At 39.6% G+C, this 23,197-nt stretch overlaps 1 protein-coding gene and 1 non-coding gene across 2 annotated transcripts; both read right to left on the bottom strand.

The window, feature by feature from the left end:
- Positions 1–2,653: 2,653 nt before the first annotated feature.
- LOC130980804 (uncharacterized) lies at positions 2,654–13,504 on the bottom strand. Its single transcript, XM_057904446.1, has 4 exons — positions 13,161–13,504; positions 13,010–13,082; positions 3,263–3,412; positions 2,654–3,184 (listed from the first exon to the last, which is right to left on the bottom strand). Exons 1-4 carry the CDS (start codon positions 13,502–13,504, stop codon positions 2,654–2,656), a joined length of 1,098 nt encoding a protein of 365 aa, XP_057760429.1.
- LOC130983516 (small nucleolar RNA R71) lies at positions 7,193–7,300 on the bottom strand. Its single transcript, XR_009087501.1, has one exon. It is a non-coding gene; the product is annotated as a small nucleolar RNA R71 (small nucleolar RNA).
- Positions 13,505–23,197: the final 9,693 nt, after the last annotated feature.

Raw genomic sequence — 23,197 nt, 5'->3', positions numbered from 1 at the left:
AACATTTCACACTAATAGAATTAAGTTGCATCTGGAGCATGTTGCTGGCTATTGTTAATGTCATCCTAGCTAGATGGAGCCTGGCTAAATGGAGCACTTTGGGTATTAGGAGCATCCTATCCAATTATGTTGACCAATTAGAACCCTACTATATTAATTCCCTAACATTGCACTAAACAAAGACATACATCACGAAGCAAAACAAATTATTTAGATTACTGTCTTAAATACAATACTTGCATCATCATTTGGTGCTGACTGTGATAGTGGAAGGACAACTATTGATTGACTTGTGCCACCTTTCTTGGACTTCTTGGTCTCAGTTTTTCAGTTGGGGTCAGATGGAGCACCCTTGCATGTCTTGTAATTATGTACCGCTGTACCACATTTACTACAAGTGACCTTAAATGATCTCTCCAGCTTGTCACCTTGCTGCATCAGTGGTTCATTCTGTAACGACCCAACTCCCGGTATGCCATGGTCATACAAGAAACTAAGTGCTACCAACTTGTCCTTCCTAATTATTAAATATTATTTAATATAAGAGCCTTTCCTTGTTAGAACGTAGCCAATTTACGAGTAACTTTTTTTTATAATTAACTTATATCGTTGCGATCGATGAGGTAATACATAGACAGGAATATAAAGGAAGCATAAGAAAACATAGAACACAGCTGATAATATACATCATGTACACTATGACAAAACATGTAGCATTTACAAGAGATCAATTCAGTTTACATCCTCGTCGAACCTACATAGCTAGTATATACACGGCACTCCCAGGGCCTGGCCCATAGAAAAAGCCGTTAAACTGGCGCCCAGGCTAGCCTAACCACTCTATAGCTCCTAGCTCTCGGGTGTAGTAACACAAGTGAGAGACTAACCAAAAGTCAATGTTAGACTAGAGTGTCATCAAAAGAATGCCCCTACCGCTGTCAGCCTATATTTACACGTAGCCGTTCGGTAGATCATCATGAGGCTCGTCCATCTCCTCATCCTGCTCTATCTCTATCTCAGAATCCTCCTCCTCCTCCTTGTCCGCAGCTACAACTATACCCTCAGAACCACTAGAAGCACTACTGTCAGTATGTACAAAAACATTCACGAGCACAGGTCCGTTCGCGTCTATAGGAGCTACCCCATTGTCCGATTCATCAAACAGAGACTATTTACGGAGACTAGAATCAAAACTCCTAACCGATACAGTTTAAAAATTAGGTTCTTCGCGATTTTATTGTCGAGCTTGCCCCAAAAGAGGTTCTAGCTTAAAGATGAGATAATGACAATGAGGATTGAGATGCTTGATGATACAGCAAAGGTGTTCCCTTTACTGATCTTCCAGAGAAATCCGTGTCTTCAAAAAAGATCTCGCGTACTCGAAAAATGAGGTTGTTACATAGTCGGATCCTTTTGTCTATTGTGCACCTTTGGCCTGCCTATTGGTCTCTTCATGTTGGGAGGATCTGGTCTTGAATACTCAATCCTTGTCCAAAACTCCTGACTTGGCACAGGTTGAATACAATGTGCATATGTCTTATGGATTGACTCCATGCATAACTACAGATGCATATATTCCTCTGGATGATCATGCCTTTTCCTGATTGCTGTTACTGCATGGATACAGGGCATGCCTGAAATAGAATAACATCATGCACCAATAAACAGTGAACCATATAATTGAGAAAAGACTTAACAATTAATTAAAACTAACCAGTTAGCTGCCATTTGTTGCATGAGCAGGTTTGCTTAATAAGATCCACATCCACCTTTGTATTTTTATGACTCACTTCAAATCTCTTACGTTCGTCGTCACCTGTCCACTCTGCAAGCCATTTGTTGCTGGGCCTTATAAGATGATCCAGCCTCTTCTGCTGAATAGGTGCAAGCTTTCCAGGATAATTTTCTAGTAACTCCTTATGCTTGACCATCCTCCTCATCAGATAGCACCTAATTTCTTCACACATGGTGAGAATAAGCTTGCTTCTATAGTTTACTATCTTAGCGTTGAACACCTCACACATGTTATTTGTGAGGTTGTCCACTTTGGTCCATGTGAGAAAGAGGACTTCACCCAAGTTGTTGGCTCAAATTTCGACAGATATTTTCCCATGCACCCTAGTTAATTCCTTTGAGCTTCTCCATCTGCTCCTTGAATTCTGGTATGGTGGTGCATTTAGCACAGTCTCAAACCACCTCCCGAATATACAGATTCTTAAACCGGTTGATGAATTTTTTCCAAATGTGCATCATACAATTTCGATGATAGGCATTTGGCATAACTGATTTCAATGTAGGTAGCAATCCCTACATAGCAGTTGCATATTCATATATTAAACCAGCCTTCAATACATAACTATTAATTAGCAGTTACACATTCATATAAGCTAAACCAGTAGTCATCATACAATTGTATATAGCTACTAAAATATAACCTAGTATTCAACAACAGTCAACATTAAATAATTACCTAACACTAAAATAGCAACTAAAGGTAAATAAGTCTCCTCATAAGTAAAACAACCATCAATTTTTAATAAGTACGAAGCAGTTAAAGAATTATGAAGTTTACCTTTTGTTGGTCAGACATAAAATTCCAACCTTGAGTCTGCACATCCCCCAAATCCTCTTGGAGTAGAGTCAGAAACCACTTTTAAGACTCTTTAGTTTCAGACCTTGTTACTCTGCAGGAAACCACATGAAATTGGTTATTTGCGTCCTGATCCACTGCTGTGAGGAGTTGTCCACCATAATAAGTCTTCAGAAAATATCCATCAAGATGTATCAACGGCCTACGTCCACTCTTGAAACTCTGCTTGCATGTCTCTAAACATATATAAAGCTTATCAAACACAAAGGGGGATTGAGGGATAGGAGTGATACACAATTCTGCCCTAGACCCTGGGTTGCTTCTTAATATCTCAAACAAGTAATCTCTCACATTACTGTACTGCTCCCTCTCATTGCCCATGATTCTCTCTCTTGCCTCTCTAACTGCTCTGTAAACTATTTTTGGATGTGCAGTGAGTGAGAATTCTTCTCTTAGAAAGTTAATAGCCTCACTTGTCCTCATATGAGGCTGTGTACTCATTCTCTTCTCAACCTTTAAACTAATCCAATGTTGATCAGCCGCATCACTTCCCATGTCCCTTGCACATGTATGATCATTTTTGTAAGTCTTCACCTGGTAGTATTGTAGAGATTTGTTGTATGATAAATGAACCAGCCACGGACACTCATCATCCGTTCATTCCACACTTACTCTCTCCTTGTCATTATTACTCCACCTAAGCTCCCTACCCTCAACAATGAAGGAGTCTTTCACAACTTCCTTAAATCTTTCTACAGTGGCAAACCTAGTCCCTAACTCAAACCTCCCCTCTCCAAAAGCATAATCATCATCAAACTCATGCTAGATTCATCATCTGATGATTTAGGTGTATATAAATTCTCAGATTCATAATCATATTGATGACTGGATAATTTATACACTTTTTGGCATTATTTTTAAGTAGTTTTTAGTAGGATCTAGCTACTTTTAGGGATGGTTTTATTAGTTTTTATGCAAAATTCACATTTCTGGATTTTACTATGAGTTTGTGTGTTTTTCTGTGATTTCAGGTATTTTCTGACTGAAATTGAGGGGCCTGAGCAAAAATATGATTCAGGCTGAAAAAGGACTGCTGATGCTATTGGATTCTGACCTCTCTGCACTCGAAATGGATTTTCTGGAGCTACAAAACTACAAATGGCGCACTCTTAATGGTGTTGGAAAGTAGACATCCAAAGCTTTCCAGCAATATATAATGGTCCATACTTTATTCGAATCAAGACGACACAAATTGGCGTTCAACGCCAGTTCCATGCTGCATTCTGGAGTAAAACGCCAGAAACACGTCACAAACCAGAGTTAAATGCCAAAAACACGTTACAACTTGGCGTTTAACTCCAAGAGAAGCCTTTGCACATGTAAAGCTCAAGCTCAGCCCAGGCACACACCAAAGTAGGCCCCGGAAGTGGATTTCTGCATCTAGACTTATTTCTGTAAACCCTAGTAACTAGTCTAGTATAAATAGGACATTTTACTATTGTATTAGACATCTTTGGATTATTTTTGGATTACCTAATGATCCTTTGATCACATTTATGGAGGCTGGCCATTCGGCCATGCCTGGACCATCACTTATGTATTTTCAACGGTGGAGTTTCTACACACCATAGATTAAGGGTGTGGAGCTCTGCTGTACCTCAAGTTTTAATGCAATTACTACTATTTTCTATTCAATTCAGCTTATTCTTGTTCTAAGATATTCGTTGCACTTCACCTGATGGATGTGATGATCTGTGACACTCATCATCATCCATCCTTATGAATGCGTGACTGACAACCACTTCCGTTCTACCTTAGACCGAGCGTGTGTCTCTTGGATTCCTTAATCAGAATCTTCGTGGTATAAGCTAGAACCCTTTGGCGGCCATTCTTGAGAATCCGAAAAGTCTAAACCTTATCTGTGGTATTCCGAGTAGGATTCAGGGATTGAATGACTGTGACGAGCTTTAAACTCGCGATTGTTGGGCGTGGTGACAGACACAAAAGAATCAATGGATTCTATTCCGACATGATCGAGAACTGACAGATGATTAGCCGTGTTGTGACAAGAGCATTTGGACCATTTTTACTGAGAGGATGGGATGTAGCCATTGACAACGGTGATGCCCTACATACAGCTTACCATGGAAAGGAGTATGAAGGATTGGATGAAAGCAATAGGAAAGCAGAGATTCAACAGGGACAAAGCATCTCCATACACTTATCTGAAATTCCCATCAATGATTTACATAAGTATCTCTATCTTTATTTTATGTGTTATTTATTATTATTTTCGAAAACCATTATAACCATTTGAATCCGCCTAACTGAGATTTACAAGATGACCATAGCTTGCTTCATACCAACAATCTCCGTGGGATCGACCCTTACTCACGTAAGGTATTACTTGGACGACCCAGTGCACTTGCTGGTTAGTTGTGTGAAGTTGTGACAAAGTGTGATTCTTGTTTGAGAGCGCTACCAAGTTTTTTAGTGCCATTGTTGATGATCACAATTTCGTGCACCAAGTTTTTGGCGCCGTTGCCGGGGATTGTTCGAGTTTGGACAACTGACGGTTCATCTTGTTGCTCAGATTAGGTAATTTTCTTTTCAAAAAAAATTTTTTCTTCTTTTTTTTTTTTCGTTTTTCTAAAAATTATTTTCGAGAAAAAATCTAAAAATTTTTTTATAAAATCATTAAAATCAAAAATATTTTGTGTTTCTTGTTTGAGTCTTGAGTCAATTTTTAAGTTTGGTGTCAATTGCATGGTTTAAAAACTTTTACATTTTTCGAAAATTCATGCATGTGTTCTTCATGATCTTAAGTTGTTCTTGACAAGTCTTCTTGTTTGATCTTCATATTTTCTTGTTTTGTGTCTTTTGTTATTTTTCATATGCATTCTTGCATTCATAGTGTCTAAACATGAAAAATTTCTAAGTTTGGTGTCTTGCATGTTTTTCTTTTCTTGAAAATTTTTCAAAAATAAGTCTTGATGTTCATCTTCATCTTCAAAGTGTTCTTGGTGTTCATCTTGACATTCATAGTGTTCTTGCATGCATCATGTGTTTTGATTCATAATTTTCATGTTGTGAGTCACTTTTGTTGTTTTTCTCTCTCCTCATTAAAAATTCAAAAATAAAAAATATCTTTTCCTTTTTTTTTCCTCTTAAATTTCAAAAATTTGAGTTGACTTAGTCAAAATTTTTTAAAACTTAGCTATTTCTTATAAGTCAAGTCAAATTTTCAATTTTAAAAATCTTATCTTTTCAAAATCTTTTTCAAAAATCAATTCTTTTTCATTTTTCTTTTATGATTTTCGAAAATTTGAAAATTTATTTTCAAAATCTTTTTCTTATATTTATTTCAAAATTTCGAAAACTTTACTAACAATTAATCGGATTGATTCAAAAATTTGAAGTTTGTTACTTTCTTATTAAGAAAGGTTCAATCTTTAAATTCTAGAGTCATATCTTTTAGTTTCCTGTTAGTCAAGTAATCAATTCTAATTTTAAAAAATCAAATCTTTTTTCAAAATATATTTTTCAATAATATCTTTTTCAAAATATCTTTTTCAAATCACATATTTTTCAAAATTGATTTCAAAAATCTTTTCTAACTTCTTATCTTTTCAAAATTGATTTTTAAATCTTTTTCAACTAACTAGTTGACTTTTTGTTTGTTTTATTATTTCTTATCTTTTTCAAAACCACCTAACTACTTTTCTCTCTCTAATTTTCGAAAATTACCTCCCTCTTTTTCAAAATTTTCTTAATTAACTAATCGTTTCAAATTTTAATTTTAATTTTAATTATTCTCTTAATTTTCGAAAATCACTAATTTTTCAAAAATGATTTTCAAATTGTCTCTCTCATCTTCTTCTATCTATTTATTTATCTACTAACACCTCTCTTCTACTCAAGAATTCATACTCACTCTTCACCCTTGTGTTTGGATTCTCACCTTTTTCTTCTTTTATTCTTTTCTTCTTCTACTAACATAAAGGAATCTCTATACTGTGACATAGAGGATTCCTCTTCTCTTTATGTCCTCTTCTTTTTTATATGAGCAGGAGCAGGGATAAGAACATTCTTGTTGAAGCAGATCCGGAACCTGAAAGGACTCTGAAGAAGAAGCTAAGAGAAGCTAAAGCACAACAATCCAGAGAGAACCTTACAGAGAATCTCATAAAAGAGAGAGACATCGCCGAACCCAATAACAATGGTGGAGGCGCAAGGAGGATGCTAGGTGATTATACTACACCTACTTCCAAGTTTGATGGAAGAAGCATCTCAATCCCTGCCATTGGAGCAAATAATTTTGAGCTGAAACCTCAACTAGTTGCTCTAATGCAACAGAACTGCAAGTTTCATGGACTTCCATCAGAAGATCCCTATCAGTTTTTAACTGAGTTCTTACAGATCTGTGAGACTATTAAGACTAATGGAGTAGATTCTGAAGTCTACAGGCTCGTGCTTTTCCCTTTTGCTGTAAGAGACAGAGCTAGAACATGGTTGGACTCACAACCTAAAGATAACCTGGACTCTTGGGATAAGCTGGTCACGGCCTTCTTGGCTAAGTTCTTTCCTCCTCAAAAGTTGAGCAAGCTTAGAGTTGATGTTCAGACCTTCAAACAAAAAGATGGTGAATCCCTCTATGAAGCTTGGAAAAGATACAAGCAGATGACCAAAAGGTGTCCTTTTGACATGCTTTCAGAGTGGACCATTTTGGATATATTCTATTATGGTCTATCCGAGTTCTCTAAGATGTCACTGGACCATTCTGCAGGTGGATCCATTCACCTAAAGAAAACGCCTGCAGAAGCTCAAGAACTCATTGACATGGTTGCAAATAACCAATTTATGTACACTTTTGAGAGGAATTCTGTGAGTAATTGGACGCCTCAGAGGAAGGGAGTTCTTGAAATTGATGCTCTGAATGCCATATTAGCTCAGAACTAAATGTTGACTCAGCAAGTTAACATGATTTTTCAAAGTCTGAATGGATGGCGAAATGCATCCAACAGTACTAAAGAGGCATCTTCTGAAGAAGAAGCTCATGATCCTCAGAACCCTGCAATGGCAGAGGTGAATTACATGGGTGAACCCTATAGGAACACCTATAATTCTTCATGGAGAAATCATCCAAACTTCTCATGGAAGGATCAACATAAGCCCCAACAAGGCTTTAATAATGGTGGAAGAAACAGGCTTAACAATAACAAGCCTTTTGCATCATCTTCTCAGCAACAGAAAGAGCATTCTGAGCAAAGCTCCTCTAGCTTAGCAAACATAGTCTCTAATCTGTCTAAGGCCACTTTAACTTTCATGAGTGAAACAAGGTCATCCATCAGAAATTTGGAGGCACAAGTGGACCAGCTGAGTAAGAAAATCACTGAAACTCCTCCTAGTACTCTCCCAAGCAATACTGAAGAGAATCCAAAAAGAGAGTGCAAGGCCATTAACATAATCAAAATGGCCGAACCTAGAGAGAAAGGGGAGGACGTGAATCCCAATGAGGAAGACCTCATGGGACGTCTCCTAGACAAGAAGGAGTTCCCTATTGAGAACCTAAAGGAATCTGAGGCTCATATAGAGACCATAGAGATTCCATTAAACCTCCTTCTACCATTCATGAGCTCTGAGAACTATCCTTCCTCTGAAGAAGATGAAGATGTAACTGGAGAGCAAGTTGCTCAATATCTAGGAGCCATCATGAAGCTGAATGCCAAGTTGTTTGGTAATGAGACTTAGGCAGGTGAACCTCCCTTGCTCATTAGTGAACTAGATACGTGGGTTCAACAAACTTTACCTCAAAAGAAATAAGATCTTGGTAAATTCTTAATATCCTGTACCATAAGCACCATGACCTTTGAGAAGGCTCTGTGTGACCTGGGGTTAGGTATAAATCTTTTGCCACTCTCTGTAATGAAGAAGCTGGGGATCTTTGAGGTACAAGCTGCAAGAATCTCATTAGAGATAGCAGACAAGTCAATAAAACAAGCTTATGGATTGATAGAGGACGTGTTGGTAAAGGTTAAAGGCCTTTACATCCCTGCTGTTTTCATAATCTTAGACACTAGGAAGGATGAGAATGAATCCATCATTCTTGGAAGACCCTAGCCATAGCAAGAGCTGTGATTGATGTTGACAGAGGAGAGTTAGTCCTTCAATTGAATGGGGACTACCTTGTGTTTAAGGCCCAATGGTATCCCTCTGTAAACATGAAAAAGAGGCACGATAAGCTTCTCTCAATACAGAGTCATACAAAGCCCCCACAATCAAACTCTAAGTTTGATGTTGGGAGGCCACAACCAAACTCTAAGTTTAGTGTTGAACCCCCATATTCAAACTCTAAATTTGGTGTTGGGAGGTCCCAAAAAAGCTCTGAACATATGTGAAGCTCCATGAGAGCTCACTATCAAGCTATTGACATTAAAGAAGCGCTTATTGGGAGGCAACCTAATTTTTTATTTATATTTCTATTGTTCTTTTATGTTTTATTAGGTTCATAATCATGTGGAGTCACAAAACAATTGCTAAAATTAAAAACAGAATCAAAAATAGCAGAAGAAATAGCACACCCTGGAGGAAGAGCCTACTGGCGTTTAAACGCCAGTAAGGAGCATCTGGCTGGTGTTCAACGCCAGAACAGAGCATGAATCTGGCGTTGAACGCTAGAAACAAGCAGCAGTCTGGCGTTCAAACGCGAGGATTGCACCCTGAGGAAAGCTGGCGTTAAACACCAGAAGCAAGCATGGAACTAGCGTTTAACGCCAGAAACATGCTGCAGATTGGCGTTGAACGCCAGAAACAAGCATCAATCTGGCGTTGAACGCCAGGATTGCATGTAGATGGCATTTTACACGCCCCATTGGTGCATGGATGATAAATCCTTGACACCTCAGGATTTGTGGACCCCACAAGATCATCTCAGGATCTGTGGACCCCACAGGATCCCCACCTACCTCAACTCACCTTCACACCTCTTTACCACTCACATCCATCCACTCTTCCCCATAAACCTCACCTACCTTCAAATTCAAAATCTCTTTCCCACCCAAACCCACCCTACATGACCGAACCATAAACCCCTCTCCCTCCACTATATAAATCCCTCCATCCTTCTTCATTTTCACACAAAACAACCCTCTCTTCTCCCACTTGGCCGAATACACATCTCTCTCCCTCTCCTCCAATTCTACTTCTTCTTCTCCTATTCTTTCTTCTTTTGCTTGAGGGCGAGCAACATTCTAAGTTTGGTGTGGTAAAAGCATAGCTTTTTTTGTTTTTCCATAACCATTGATGGCACCTAAGGCCGGAGAAACCTCTAGAAAGAGGAAAGGAAAGACAAAAGCTTCCACCTCTGAGTCATGGGAGATGGAGAGATTCATCTCAAGGGTCTTTAGCTCAGTAATAGAGCATTTGACTGCACATCAAGAGAGCCCACTCATGGAACTCAACAAGAGCATGAGGAATTCCCTCATCAAGAAATCCCTGAGATACCTCAGGGGATACAATTTCCTCCACACAATTATTGGGAGCAACTAAGGATAGGAGCACCAAAATCACTAGGGATCAAGCAACAGAGGCAAGGAAGAGACATAGATGAGCTCAAGAACACCATTGGTCCTTCAAGGAGAAGGCGCCACCATCACTAAGGTGGACTCATTCCTTAACTTCCTTGTTCTTATCTCTCTGTTTTTCGTTTATGAGCTTCATGTTTGTCTATGTTTGTGTCTTTACTACATGATCATTAGTATTTAGCAACCATGTCTTAAGGCTATGAATAATTCTATGAATCCTTCACCTTTTTTAAATGAAAAATATTTTTTATACAAAAGAACAAGAAGTACATGAGTTTCGAATTCATCTTTGAAATTAGTTTAATTATATTGATGTGGTGACAATACTTTTTATTTTCTGAATGAATGCTTGAACAATGCATATTTTTTATCTTGTTGTTTATGAATGTTAAAATTGTTGGCTCTTTAAAGAATGATGAAAAAGAGAAATGTTGTTGATGATCTAAAAAATCATAAAATTGATTCTTGAAGCAAGAAAAAGCAGTGAAGAACAAAAGCTTGCAAAAAAAAGTGGCAAAAAAAATTATATAAAAGAAAAAGGAAAAGCAAACAGAAAAAGCCAATAGCCCTTAAAACCGAAAGGCAAGGGTAAAAAGGATCCAAGGCTTTGAGCATCAATGGATAGGAGGGCCCAAGGAAATAAAATCCAGGCCTAAGCGGCTAAATCAAGCTATCCCTAACCATGTGCTTGTGGCATGCAGGTCCAAGTGAAAAGCTTGAGACTGAGTGGTTAAAGTCGTAATCCAAAGCAAAAAGAGTGTGCTTAAGAGCTCTGGACACCTCTAACCGGGGACTTTAGCAAAGTTGAGTCACAATCTGAAAAGGTTCACCCAATCATGTGTCTGTGGCATTTATGTATCCGGTGGTAATACTGGAAAACAAAGTGCTTAGGGCCATGACCAAGATTCATAAAATTAGATGTGTTCAAGAATCAACATACTTAACTAGGAGAATCAATAACACTATCTGAACTCTGAGTTTCTATAGATGCCAATCATTCTAAACTTCAAAGGATAAAGTGAGATGCCAAAACTGTTCTGAAGCAAAAAGCTACAAGTCCCGCTCATCTAATTAGAACTAATATTCATTGATATTTTGAGATTTATAGTATATTCTCTTATTTTTATCCTATTAGATTTTCAGTTGCTTGGGGACAAGCAACAATTTAAGTTTGGTGTTGTGATGAGCGGATAATTTATACACTTTTTGCCATTATTTTTAGGTAGTTTTTAGTAGGATCTAGCTACTTTTAGGGATGTTTTTATTAGTTTTTATGCAAAATTCACATTTATGGACTTTACTATGAATTTGTGTATTTTTCTGTGATTTTAGATATTTTCTGGCTGAAATTGAGGGACCTGAGCAAAAATCTGATTTAGGCTGAAAAAGGACTGCTGAAGCTGTTCGATTCTGACCTCTCTGCACTCAAAATGGATTTTCTTGAGCTACAGAACTCCAAATGGCGCGCTCTCAACGGTTTTGGAAAGTAGACATCCAGAGCTTTCCAGCAATAGATAATAGTCCATACTTTATTTGAATCAAGACGATGCAAATTGGCGTTCAACGCCAGTTTCATGCTGCATTCTGGAGTAAAACGCCAGAAACACGTCACAAACCAGAGTTAAATGCCAAAAACACGTTACAACTTGGTGTTTAACTCCAAGAGAAGCCTCTACACGTGTAAAGCTCAAGCTCAACCCAAGCACACACCAAAGTGGGCACCGGAAGTGGATTTCTTCATTTAGACTTATTTCTGTAAACCCTAGTAACTAGTCTAGTATAAATAGGACATTTTACTATTGTATTAGACATCTTTGGATTATTTTTGGATTACCTTATGATCCTTTGATCACGTTTATGGGGGCTGGCTATTCGGCCATGCCTGAACCATCACTTATATATTTTCAACGGTGGAGTTTCTACACACCATAGATTAAGGGTATGGAGCTCTACTGTACCTCGAGTTTTAATGCAATTACTACTATTTTATATTCAATTCAGCTTATTCTTGTTCTAAGATATTCGTTGCACTTCAACCTGATGGATGCGATGATCCGTGACACTCATCATCATCCATCCTTATGAATACGTGACTGACAACCACTTCCGTTCTACCTTAGACCGAGCGTGTGTCTCTTGGATTCCTTAATTAGAATCTTCGTGGTATAAGCTGGAACCCTTTGGCAGCCATTCTTGAGAATCCGGAAAGTCTAAACCTTGTCTGTGGTATTCCCAGTAGGATTCAGAGATTGAATGACTGTGACGAGCTTCAAACTCGCGATTGTTGGGCGTGGTGACAGACGCAAAAGAATCAATGGATTCTATTCCGACATGATCGAGAACCGGCAGATGATTTGCCGTGCTGTGACAAGAGCATTTGGACCATTTTCACTGAGAGGATGGGATGTAGCCATTGACAACGGTGATGCCCTACATACAGCTTGCCATGGAAAGGAGTATGAAGGATTGGATGAAAGCAGTAGGAAAGCAGAAATTCAACAGGGACAAAGCATCTCCATACACTTATCTGAAATTTCCATCAATGATTTACATAAGTATCTCTATCTTTATTTTATGTTTTATTTATTATTATTTTCGAAAACTATTATAACCATTTGAATCCGCCTAACTGAGATTTACAAGATGACCATAGCTTGCTTCATACCAACAATCTCCGTGGGATCGACCCTTACTCACGTAAGGTATTACTTGGACGACCCAGTGCACTTGCTGGTTAGTTGTGCGAAGTTGTGACAAAGTGTGATTCATGTTTGAGAGCGCTAACAAGTTTTTTGGCGCCATTGTTGATGATCACAATTTTGTGCACCACATATACCGGGTCATTATCATTATCTTGGACTTTACTCACATAGAACCTAACATTTTGGTCTCTGTTGGGTTGTGGGTCTCTGTTGGGTTGCACATTAGGATTAGGCCAAACATTAGTTCTAGCATGCTGCTGATTTGGCCCAGTCTTGGCCTGCTACCTTCTAGTAACATTAGATGCACCTAGTCCACTACTTTGTCCCTTCTTCTTCCACGTCTTCCTGTTTCTTTTAGCACCCGTCTTCTTTGTAGCTGGCTTCTTTGGAGACACAGCTTTTTTCTTTCCCTTCATTACTCTCTGCCTTTTGCTACCATTGTCATCAGCACTGGGTGGTGGAGGTTTGTAGGGCTCATCCTCTGTACTCTCGTACCTATCATCAGATGACAAACTCTGAAGATCCACCAAAACCTCTTCTGTGATAGGACTGTTACTTTTGTTTCCAGCATCCTCCACAATCTCAGGTTCATCAACAGGATGGTCAAAGTATAGGTAAAACTCGTCCATTTCTGTATTTTTCATTTTGTTCTCTCGCATTGCATTAACCCAAAATACAATTCTAAACTATAAAAATAAATACCTGTTTCTCCAAGTCAACCTCTAGGAGGAAAAAAGTACAAAATACAAGGAGCGGAGAACAACTATGTAAATATATACAAGCATAACATAATGCTAAACCCAAAATATAGCTCTTCGCTTCCAGAAGGTCTCTAGAATGCTCAGTGCGCTACCTCAAGTCGTGCATCTAAAAACAACAACATATATATGGGGTGAGAACAGGGGGTTCTCAGCATGGTAATGGTGCCCATATAAATAATATAGAAGGTCCCAGAAAAATCAGAGGCAATCCTAGAATTTCGACACTCAGATTCAAAACTTAGAGCTATAATTTAAACCAGTGAACTATCTAGGATACTTAGGTTCTAATCCAAATATGACTTAACATATCATTCTCACTTTCCTACAACCAATCTTACTCTCCTCCGACCAATCTCACTCTCCTACAACCCTCCAAACTCTGGTAGATTGGTGCACGAAATTGTGATTCATTCTTTTCACAACTCAAATAGTCCCTGGTAATGGCTCCAAAAACTTGGTGCTCAATACCATGGTCTAAACATAATTTCACAACTTTGCACAACTAACCAGCAAGTGCACTGGGTCGTCCAAGTAATAAACCTTACGTGAGTAAGGGTCGATCCCACGGAGATTGTTGGTATGAAGCAAGCTATGGTCACCTTGTCAATCTCAGTCAGGTAGATTCAAATGGTTATGGATGATTTATGAATAAAACATAAAACAAGGATAGAGATACTTATGTAATTCATTGGTGAGAATTTCAGATAAGCGTATGGAGATGCTTTGTCCCTTCCGTCTCTCTGCTTTCCTACTGTCTTCATCCAATCCTCCTTACTCCTTTCCATGGCAAGCTGTATGTTGGGCATCACCGTTGTCAGTGGCTACAATCCCGTCCTCTCAGTGAAAATGTTCAACGCACCCTGTCACGGCACGGCTAATCATCTGTCGGTTCTCAATCAGGTTGGAATAGAATCCATTGATTCTTTTGCGTCTGTCACTAACGCCCAGTCTTCAGGAGTTTGAAGCTCGTCACAATCATTCAATCATTGAATCCTACTCAGAATACCACAGACAAGGTTTAGACCTTCCGGATTCTCTTGAATGCCACCATCAATTCTAGCTTATACCACGAAGATTCCGATTAAGGGATCCAAGAGATATCCACTCAATCTAAGGTAGAACGGAGGTGGTTGTCAGGCACACGTTCATAGGTGAGAATGATGATGAGTGTCACGGATCATCACATTCATCATGTTGAGGAACAAGTGATATCTTAGAACAAGAACAAGCTGAATTGAATAGAAGAACAATAGTAATTGCATTAATACTTGAGGTACAGCAGAGCTCCACACCTTAATCTATGGTGTGTAGAAACTCCACCGTTGAAAATACATAAGAACAAGGTCTAGGCATGGCCGAATGGCTAGCCCCCCATGATCTAAGAACTAGACGTCCAAAGATGATCCTAAGATCGAAAAATGATCAAAAGATTCAAAATACAATAGCAAAAGGTCCTATTTGTAGAGAACTAGTAGCCTAGGGTTTACAAAGATGAGTAAATGACGTAAAAATCCACTTCTGGGCCCACTTGGTGTGTGCTTGGGCTGAGCATTGAAGCTTTCATGTGTAGAGACTTTTCTTGGAGTTAAACGCCAGCTTTTGTGCCAGTTTGGGCGTTTAACTCCCTATTCTTGTGCCAGTTCCGGCGTTTAACGCCGGGCATTCTTGAGCTGATTTGGAACGCCGGTTTGGGCCATCAAATCTCGGGAAAAGTATGGACTATTATACATTTCTGGAAAGCCCAGGATGTCTACTTTCTAACGCCGTTAAGAGAGCGCCAATTGGGATTCTGTAGCTCCAGAAAATCTACTTCGAGTGCAGGGAGGTCAGAATCCAACAGCATCTGCAGTCCTTTTCAGCCTCTGAATCAGATTTTTGCTCAGGTCCCTCAATTTTAGCCAGAAAATACCTGAAATCATAGAAAAACACACAAACTCATAGTAAAGTCCAGAAAAGTGAATTTTAACTAAAAACTAATAAAAATATACTAAAAACTAACTAAAACATACTAAAAACATACTAAAAATAATGCCAAAAAGCGTATAAATTATCCGCTCATCACAACACCAAACTTAAATTGTTGCTTGTCCCCAAGCAACTGAAAATCAAATAAGATAAAAAGAAGAGAATATGCAATGAATTCCAAAAACATCTACGAAGATCAGTATTAATTAGATGAGCGGGGCTTTTAGCTTTTTGCCTCTGAATAGTTTTGGCATCTCACTCTATCCTTTGAAATTCAGAATGATTGGCTTCTCTAGGAACTCAGAATCCAGATAGTGTTATTGATTCTCCTAGTTAAGTATGATGATTCTTGAACACAGCTACTTTATGAGTCTTGGCCGTGGCCCAAAGCACTCTGTCTTCCAATATTACCACCGGATACATGCATGCCACAGACACATAACTGGGTGAACCTTTTAGATTGTGACTCAGCTTTGCTAGAGTCCCCAATTAGAGGTGTCCAGGGTTCTTAAGCACACTCTTTTTGCCTTGGATCACAACTTTATTTTTTTCTTTCTTTTCTTTTTCTTTTTCTTTTTCTTTTTTTTGTCTTTTTTTTTTGAATATTCACTGCTTTTTTTTTTTTGCTTCAAGAATCATTTTTTTATGATTTTTCAGATCCTCTGTAACATGTCTCCTTTTTCATCATTCTTTCAAGAGCCAACATTCATGAACAACAAATTCAAAAGACATATGCACTGTTTAAGCATACATTCAGAAAACAAAAGTATTGCCACCACATCAAAATAATTAATCTGTTATAAAATTTAAAATTCATGCAATTCTTCTCTTTTTCAATTAAGAATATTTTTCATTTAAGAAAGGTGATGGATTCATAGGACATTCATAACTTTAAGGCATAGACACTAAGACACTAATGATCATAAGACACAAACATAGATAAACATAAGCATTAAAATTCGAAAAACAGGAAAATAAAGAACAAGGAGATTAAAGAATGGGTCCACCTTAGTGATGGCAGCTTATTCTTCCTCTTGAAGATCTTATGGAGTGCTTGAGCTCCTCAATGTCTCTTCCTTGCCTTTGTTGCTCCTCTCTCATGATTCTTTGATCTTCTCTAATTTCATGGAGGAGGATGGAATGTTCTTGGTGCTCCACCCTTAGTTGTCCCATGTTGGAACTCAATTCTCCTAGGGAGGTGTTGATTTGCTCCCAATAGTTTTGTGGAGGAAAGTGCATCCCTTGAGGTATCTCAGGGATTTCATGATGAGTGGGATCTCTTGTTTGCTCCATCCTTTTCTTAGTGATGGGCTTGTCCTCATCAATGAGGGTGTCTCCCTCAATGTCAATTCCAACTGAATAACAGAGGTGACAAATGAGATGAGGAAAGGCTAACCTTGCCAAGGTAGAGGACTTGTCCGCCACCTTATAAAGTTCTTGGGATATGACCTCATGAACTTCTACTTCCTCTCCAATCATGATGCTGTGAATCATGATAGCCCGGTCTATAGTAACTTCAGACCGGTTGCTAGTGGGAATGATTGAGCGTTGGATAAACTCCAACCATCCCCTAGCCACGGGCTTGAGGTCATGCCTTCTCAGTTGAACCGGCTTCCCTCTTGAATCTCTCTTCCATTGAGCGCCCTCTTCACCAATGTCTATGAGGACTTGGTCCAACCTTTGATCAAAGTTAACCCTTCTAGTGTAAGGGTGTTCATCTCCTTGCATCATGGGCAAGTTGAATGCCAACCTTACATTTTCTGGATTAAAATCTAAGCATTTCCCCCAAAGCATTGTAAGCCAATTCTTTGGGTTCGGGTTCACACTTTGATCATGGCTCTTGGTGATCCATGCATTGGCATAGAACTCTTGAACCATTAAGATTCCGACTTGTTGAATGGGGTTGGTAAGAACTTCCCAACCTCTTCTTCGGATCTCATGTCGGATCTCTGGATATTCACTCTTTTTGAGTTTGAAAGGGACCTCGGGGATCACCTTCTTCAAGGCCACAACTTCATAGAAGTGGTCTTGATGCACCCTTGAGATGAATCTTTCCATCTCTCATGACTCAGAGGTGGAAGCTTTTGCCTTCCCTTTCCTCTTTCTAGAGGTTTCTCCGGCCTTGGATGCCGTAAATGGTTATGGAAAAACAAAAAGCAATGCTTTTACCACACCAAACTTAGAAGGTTTGCTCGTCCTCGAGCAAAAGAAGAAAGAAGAGAGTAGAAGAAGAAGAAATAGAGGAGATGGAGATGGCTTTGTGGTTCGGCCAAAGGGGGAGAAGTAGTGTTTAGGATGTGTGAAAATGAAGGGGTGAAGATGGGTTTATATAGGGGTTGAGAGAGGGGTAGGTTTCGGCTATGGGAGGGAAAGTGGTTTGAATTTGAATGGTGAGGTAGGTGGGATTTTATGAAGGATGGATGTGAGTGGTGAAGAGAAAGATGGGATTTGATAGGTGAGGGGTTTTTGGGGAAGAGTGGTTGAGGTGATTGGTGAATGGGTGAAGAAGAAGAGAGAGGGTGGTGGGGTAGGTAGGGATCCTGTGGGGTCCACAGATCCTGAGGTGTCAAGGAAAATTCATCCATGCACCATGTGGTGAGCAAAAATGCTCTTCATGCCAATTCTGGTGTTAAACTCCGGGCTGGTGCCCATTTCTGGTGTTTAACGCCAACTTCTTGCCCTTTCCTGGCGTTTAACGCCAGTCTGGTGCCCCTTTCTGGCGTTAAACGCCCAGAATGGTGCCAGACTGGGCGTTAAACGCCCATTTGCTGCCCTTATTGGCATTTAAACGCCAGCAAGGTCTTCCTCCAGGGTGTGCTGTTTTTCTTTCTGTTTTTCATTCTGTTTTTGCTTTTTCAATTGATTTTGTGACTTCTCATGATCATCAACCTAAAGAAAACATAAAATAACAAAGGGAAATTGATTAAATATAACATTGGGTTGCCTCCCAACAAGCGCTTCTTTAATGTCAGTAGCTTGACAGAGGGCTCTCATGGGGCCTCACAGATACTCAGAGCAATGTTGGAACCTTCCAACACCAAACTTAGAGTTTGAATGTGGGGGTTCAACACCAAACTTAGAATTTGGTTGTGGCCTCCCAACACCAAACTTAGAGTTTGACTGTGGGGGCTCTGTTCGACTCTGTTTTGAGAGAAGCTTTTCATGCTTCCTCTCCATGGTGACAGAGGGATATCCTTGAGCCTTAAACACAAAGGATTCTTCATTCACTTGAATGATCAATTCTCCTCTGTCCACTTCAATCACAGCTTTTGCTGTGGCTAGGAAGGGTCTGCCAAAGATGATGGATTCATCCATGCACTTCCCAGTCTCTAGGACTATGAAATCAGCAGGGATGTAATGGTCTTCAATCTTTACCAGAACATCCTCTACAAGTCCATAAGCTTGTTTTCTTGAATTGTCTGCCATCTCTAGTGAGATTCTTGCAGCTTGCACCTCAAAGATCCCTAGCTTCTCCATTACAGAGAGAGGCATGAGGTTTATGCTTGACCCTAGGTCACACAGAGCCTTCTTAAAGGTCATGGTGCCTATGGTACAAGGTATTTAAAACTTCCCAGGATCTTGTCTCTTTTGAGGTAATTTCTGCTTAGACAAGTCATCCAGTTCTTTGGTGAGCGAAGGAGATTCGTTCTCCCAAGTCTCATTACCAAATAACTTGTCATTTAGCTTCATGATTGCTCCAAGGTACTTAGCAACTTGCTCTTCAGTGACATATTCATCCTCTTCAGAGGAAGAATACTCATCAGAGCTCATGAATGGCAGAAGTAAATCCAATGGAATCTCTATGGTCTCAGTGTGAGCCTCGGATTCCCATGGTTCCTCATTAGGGAACTCATTGGAGGCCAGTGGACGTCCATTGAGGTCTTCCTCAGTGGCGTTCACTGCCTCTCCCACCTCTCCTAGTTCGGCCATGTGGATCATGTTAATGGCCTTGCAGTTTCCTTTTGGATTCTCTTCTGTATTGCTTGGAAGAGTACTAGGAGGAAGTTCAGTAACTTTCTTACTCAACTGTCCCACTTGTGCCTCCAAGTTTCTAATGGAGGACCTTGTTTCAGTCATGAAACTTTGAGTGGTTTTGATTAGATCAGAGACCATGGTTGCTAAGTCAGAGTGGTTCTGCTTAGAATTCTCTGTCTGTTGCTGAGAAGATGATGGAAAAGGCTTGCCATTGCTAAACCAGTTTCTTCCACCATTATTGTTGTTGAAACCTTGTTGAGGTCTCTGTTGATCCTTCCATGAGAGATTTGGATGATTTCTCCATGAAGAATTATAGGTGTTTCCATAGGGGTCTCCCATGTAATTCACCTCTTCCATTGAAGAGTTCTCAGGATCATAAGCTTCTTCTTCAGATGAGACGTCCTTAGTACTGCCTGGTGCAGCTTGCATTCCAGACAGACTTTGAGAAATCAAATTGACTTGCTGAGTCAATATTTTATTCTGAGCCAGTATGGCATTCAGAGTGTCAATCTCAAGAACTCCTTTCTTCTGATTTGTCCCATTGTTCACAGGATTCCTTTCAGAAGTGTACATGAATTGGTTATTTGCAACCATTTTAGTGAGCTCTTGAGCTTCTGTAGGCATCTTCTTCAGGTGAAGAGATCCTCCAGCAGAGCTGTCCAATGACATCTTGGACAGTTCAGACAGACCATCATAGAAAATACCTATGATGCTCCATTCAGAAAGCATGTCAGAGGGACACTTTCTGATCAATTGTTTGTATCTTTCCCAAGCTTCATAGAGGGATTCTGGTGCGCGAAATTGTGAACACTACAACTTCACACAACTAACCAGCAAGTGCACTGGGTCGTCCAAGTAATACCTTACGTGAGTAAGGGTCGATCCCACGGAGATTGTTAGCATTGAAGCAAGCTATGGTCATCTTGTAAATCTTAGTCAGGCAAACTCAAATGTATATGATGATGAACGAAAATAATATAAAGATAAAGATAGTGATACTTATGTATATCATTGGTGTAAGAGCTTCAGACAAGTGTATGAAGATGCCTTCCCTTCCGTCTCTCTGCTTTCCTACTGCCTTCATCCAATCCTTCTTACTCCTTTCCATGGCAAGCTCGTGTAGGGTTTCACTGTTGTCAGCAGCTACCTCCCATCCGCGCAGTGAAAGCTAATGCACGCACTCTGTCACAGTACTGCCAATCACCGGTTTGGTTCCCTCCCCTACCGGAATAGAATCACTCTTTTGCGTCTGTCACTAACGCCCAGTAGGTTACAGGTTTGAAGCACGTCACAGTCATTCAGTCATTGAATCCTACTCAGAATACCACAGACAAGGTTAGACCTTCCGGATTCTCTTGAATGCCGCCATCAGTTCTTGCCTATACCACGAAGACTCTGATCTCACGGAATGGCTGGCTCGTTTGTCAGGCGAGCACTCGGTTGTCAGGCGATCAACCATGCATCGTGCAATCAGGAATCCAAGAGATATTCACTAAGCCTCAGATGCTTGTAGAACAAGAATGGTTGTCAGTCACCTGTTCATGGGGTGAGAATGGTGATGGGCGTCAATCATCACCTTCATCATGTTGAAGAACAAGTGATATCTTGGTAAAAGAACAAGCGGAATTGAATGGAAGAACAATAGTAATTGCATTAATACTCGAGGTACAGCAGAGCTCCACACCTTAATCTATGGTGTGTAGAAACTCCACCGTTGAAAATACATAAGAACAAGGTCTAGGCATGGCCGAATGGCCAGCCTCCCAAAGAGGGTTCAATCATAAAAACATGATCAAAAGGCTCCCTAATACAATAGTAAAAGGTCCTACTTATAGAAGACTAGTACATAGATGAGTAAATGACATAAAATCCACTTCCGGGCCCACTTGGTGTGTGCTTGGGCTGAGCAATGAAGAAATTTCGTGTAGAGACTCTCCTTGGAGTTAAACGCCAGCTTTAGTGCCAGTTTGGGCGTTTAACTCCCAATTAGGTGCCAGTTCCGGCGTTTAACGCTGGAATTTCTTGAGGTGACTTTGAACGCCGGTTTGGGCCATCAAATCTTGGGCAAAGTATGGACTATTATATATTTCTGGAAAGCCCAGGATGTCTACTTTCCAACGCCGTTGAGAGCGCGCCAATTGGGCTTCTGTAGCTCCAGAAAATCCACTTCGAGTGCAGGGAGGTCAGAATCCAACAGCATCTGCAGTCCTTTTGAGTCTCTGGATCAGATTTTTGCTCAGGTCCCTCAATTTCAGCCAGAAAATACCTGAAATCACAGAAAAACACACAAACTCATAGTAAAGTCCAGAAAAGTGAATTTTAACTAAAAACTAATAAAATATACTAAAAACTAACTAGATCATACTAAAAATACTAAAAACAGTGCCAAAAAGCATACAAATTATCCGCTCATCACAACACCAAACTAAATTGTTGCTTGTCCCCAAGCAACTGAAAATCAAATAAGATAAAGGGAAGAGAATATGCAATGAACTCCAAAAACATCTATGAAGATCAGTATTAATTAGATGAGCGGGGCTTTTAACTTTTTGTCTTTGAATAGTTTTGGCATCTCACTCTATCCCTTGTAATTCAGAATGATTGGCTTCTTTAGGAACTTAGAATCCAGATAGTGTTAATGATTCTCCTAGTAAAGTATGATGATTCTTGAACATAGCTATTTATTGAGTCTTGGCTGTGGCCCAAAGCACTCTGTCTTCCAGTATTACCACCGGATACATACATGCCACAGACACATAATTGGGTGAACCTTTTCAGATTGTGACTCAGCTTTGCTAAAGTCCCCAATTAGAGGTGTCCAGGGTTCTTAAGCACACTCTTATTTGCCTTGGATCACAACTTTATTTCTTTCTTTCTCTTCTCTCTCTTTTTTTTTTTCGGTTTTTTTTTTCTTCTTTCTCTTTTTTTTTTTTTTGTATTCACTGCTTTTTCTTGCTTCAAGAATCATTTTAATGATTTTTCAGATCCTCAGTAACATGTCTCCTTTTCATCATTCTTTCAAGAGCCAACATTCATGAACCACAAGTTCAAAAGACATATGCACTGTTCAAGCATACATTCAAAGAACAAAAGTGTTGCCACCACATCAAAATAATTAAACTATTATAAAATTCAGAATTCATGCAATTCTTTCCTTTTCAATTAAGCACATTTTTATTCAAGAAAGGTGATGGATTCATAGGACATTCATAACTTTAAGGCATAGACACTAAGACACTAATGATCACAAGACACAAACATGGATAACCATAAGCACAAAAATCGAAAACAGAAGAATAAAGAACAAGGAAATCAAGGAACGGGTCCACCTTAGTGATGGCGGCTCTTTCTTGCTCTTGAAGATCCTATGGAGTGCTTGAGCTCCTCAATGTCTCTTCCTTGTCTTTGTTGCTCCTCCCTCATGATTCTTTGGTCTTCTCTAATTTCATGGAGGAGAATGGAGTGTTCTTGATGCTCCACCCTTAGTTGTCCCATGTTGGAACTCAATTCTCCTAGGGAGGTGTTTAATTGCTCCCAATAATTTTGTGGAGGAAAGTGCATCCCTTGAGGAATCTCAGGGATCTCATGGTGAGAGGGGTCTCTTGTGTACTCCATCCTTTC

The sequence above is a fragment of the Arachis stenosperma genome, chromosome 5 (genome assembly GCF_014773155.1).
Source record: "Arachis stenosperma cultivar V10309 chromosome 5, arast.V10309.gnm1.PFL2, whole genome shotgun sequence".
NCBI classification, from domain to species: domain Eukaryota; kingdom Viridiplantae; phylum Streptophyta; class Magnoliopsida; order Fabales; family Fabaceae; genus Arachis; species Arachis stenosperma.
This window is presented reverse-complemented; position numbering and strand designations above follow the sequence as displayed.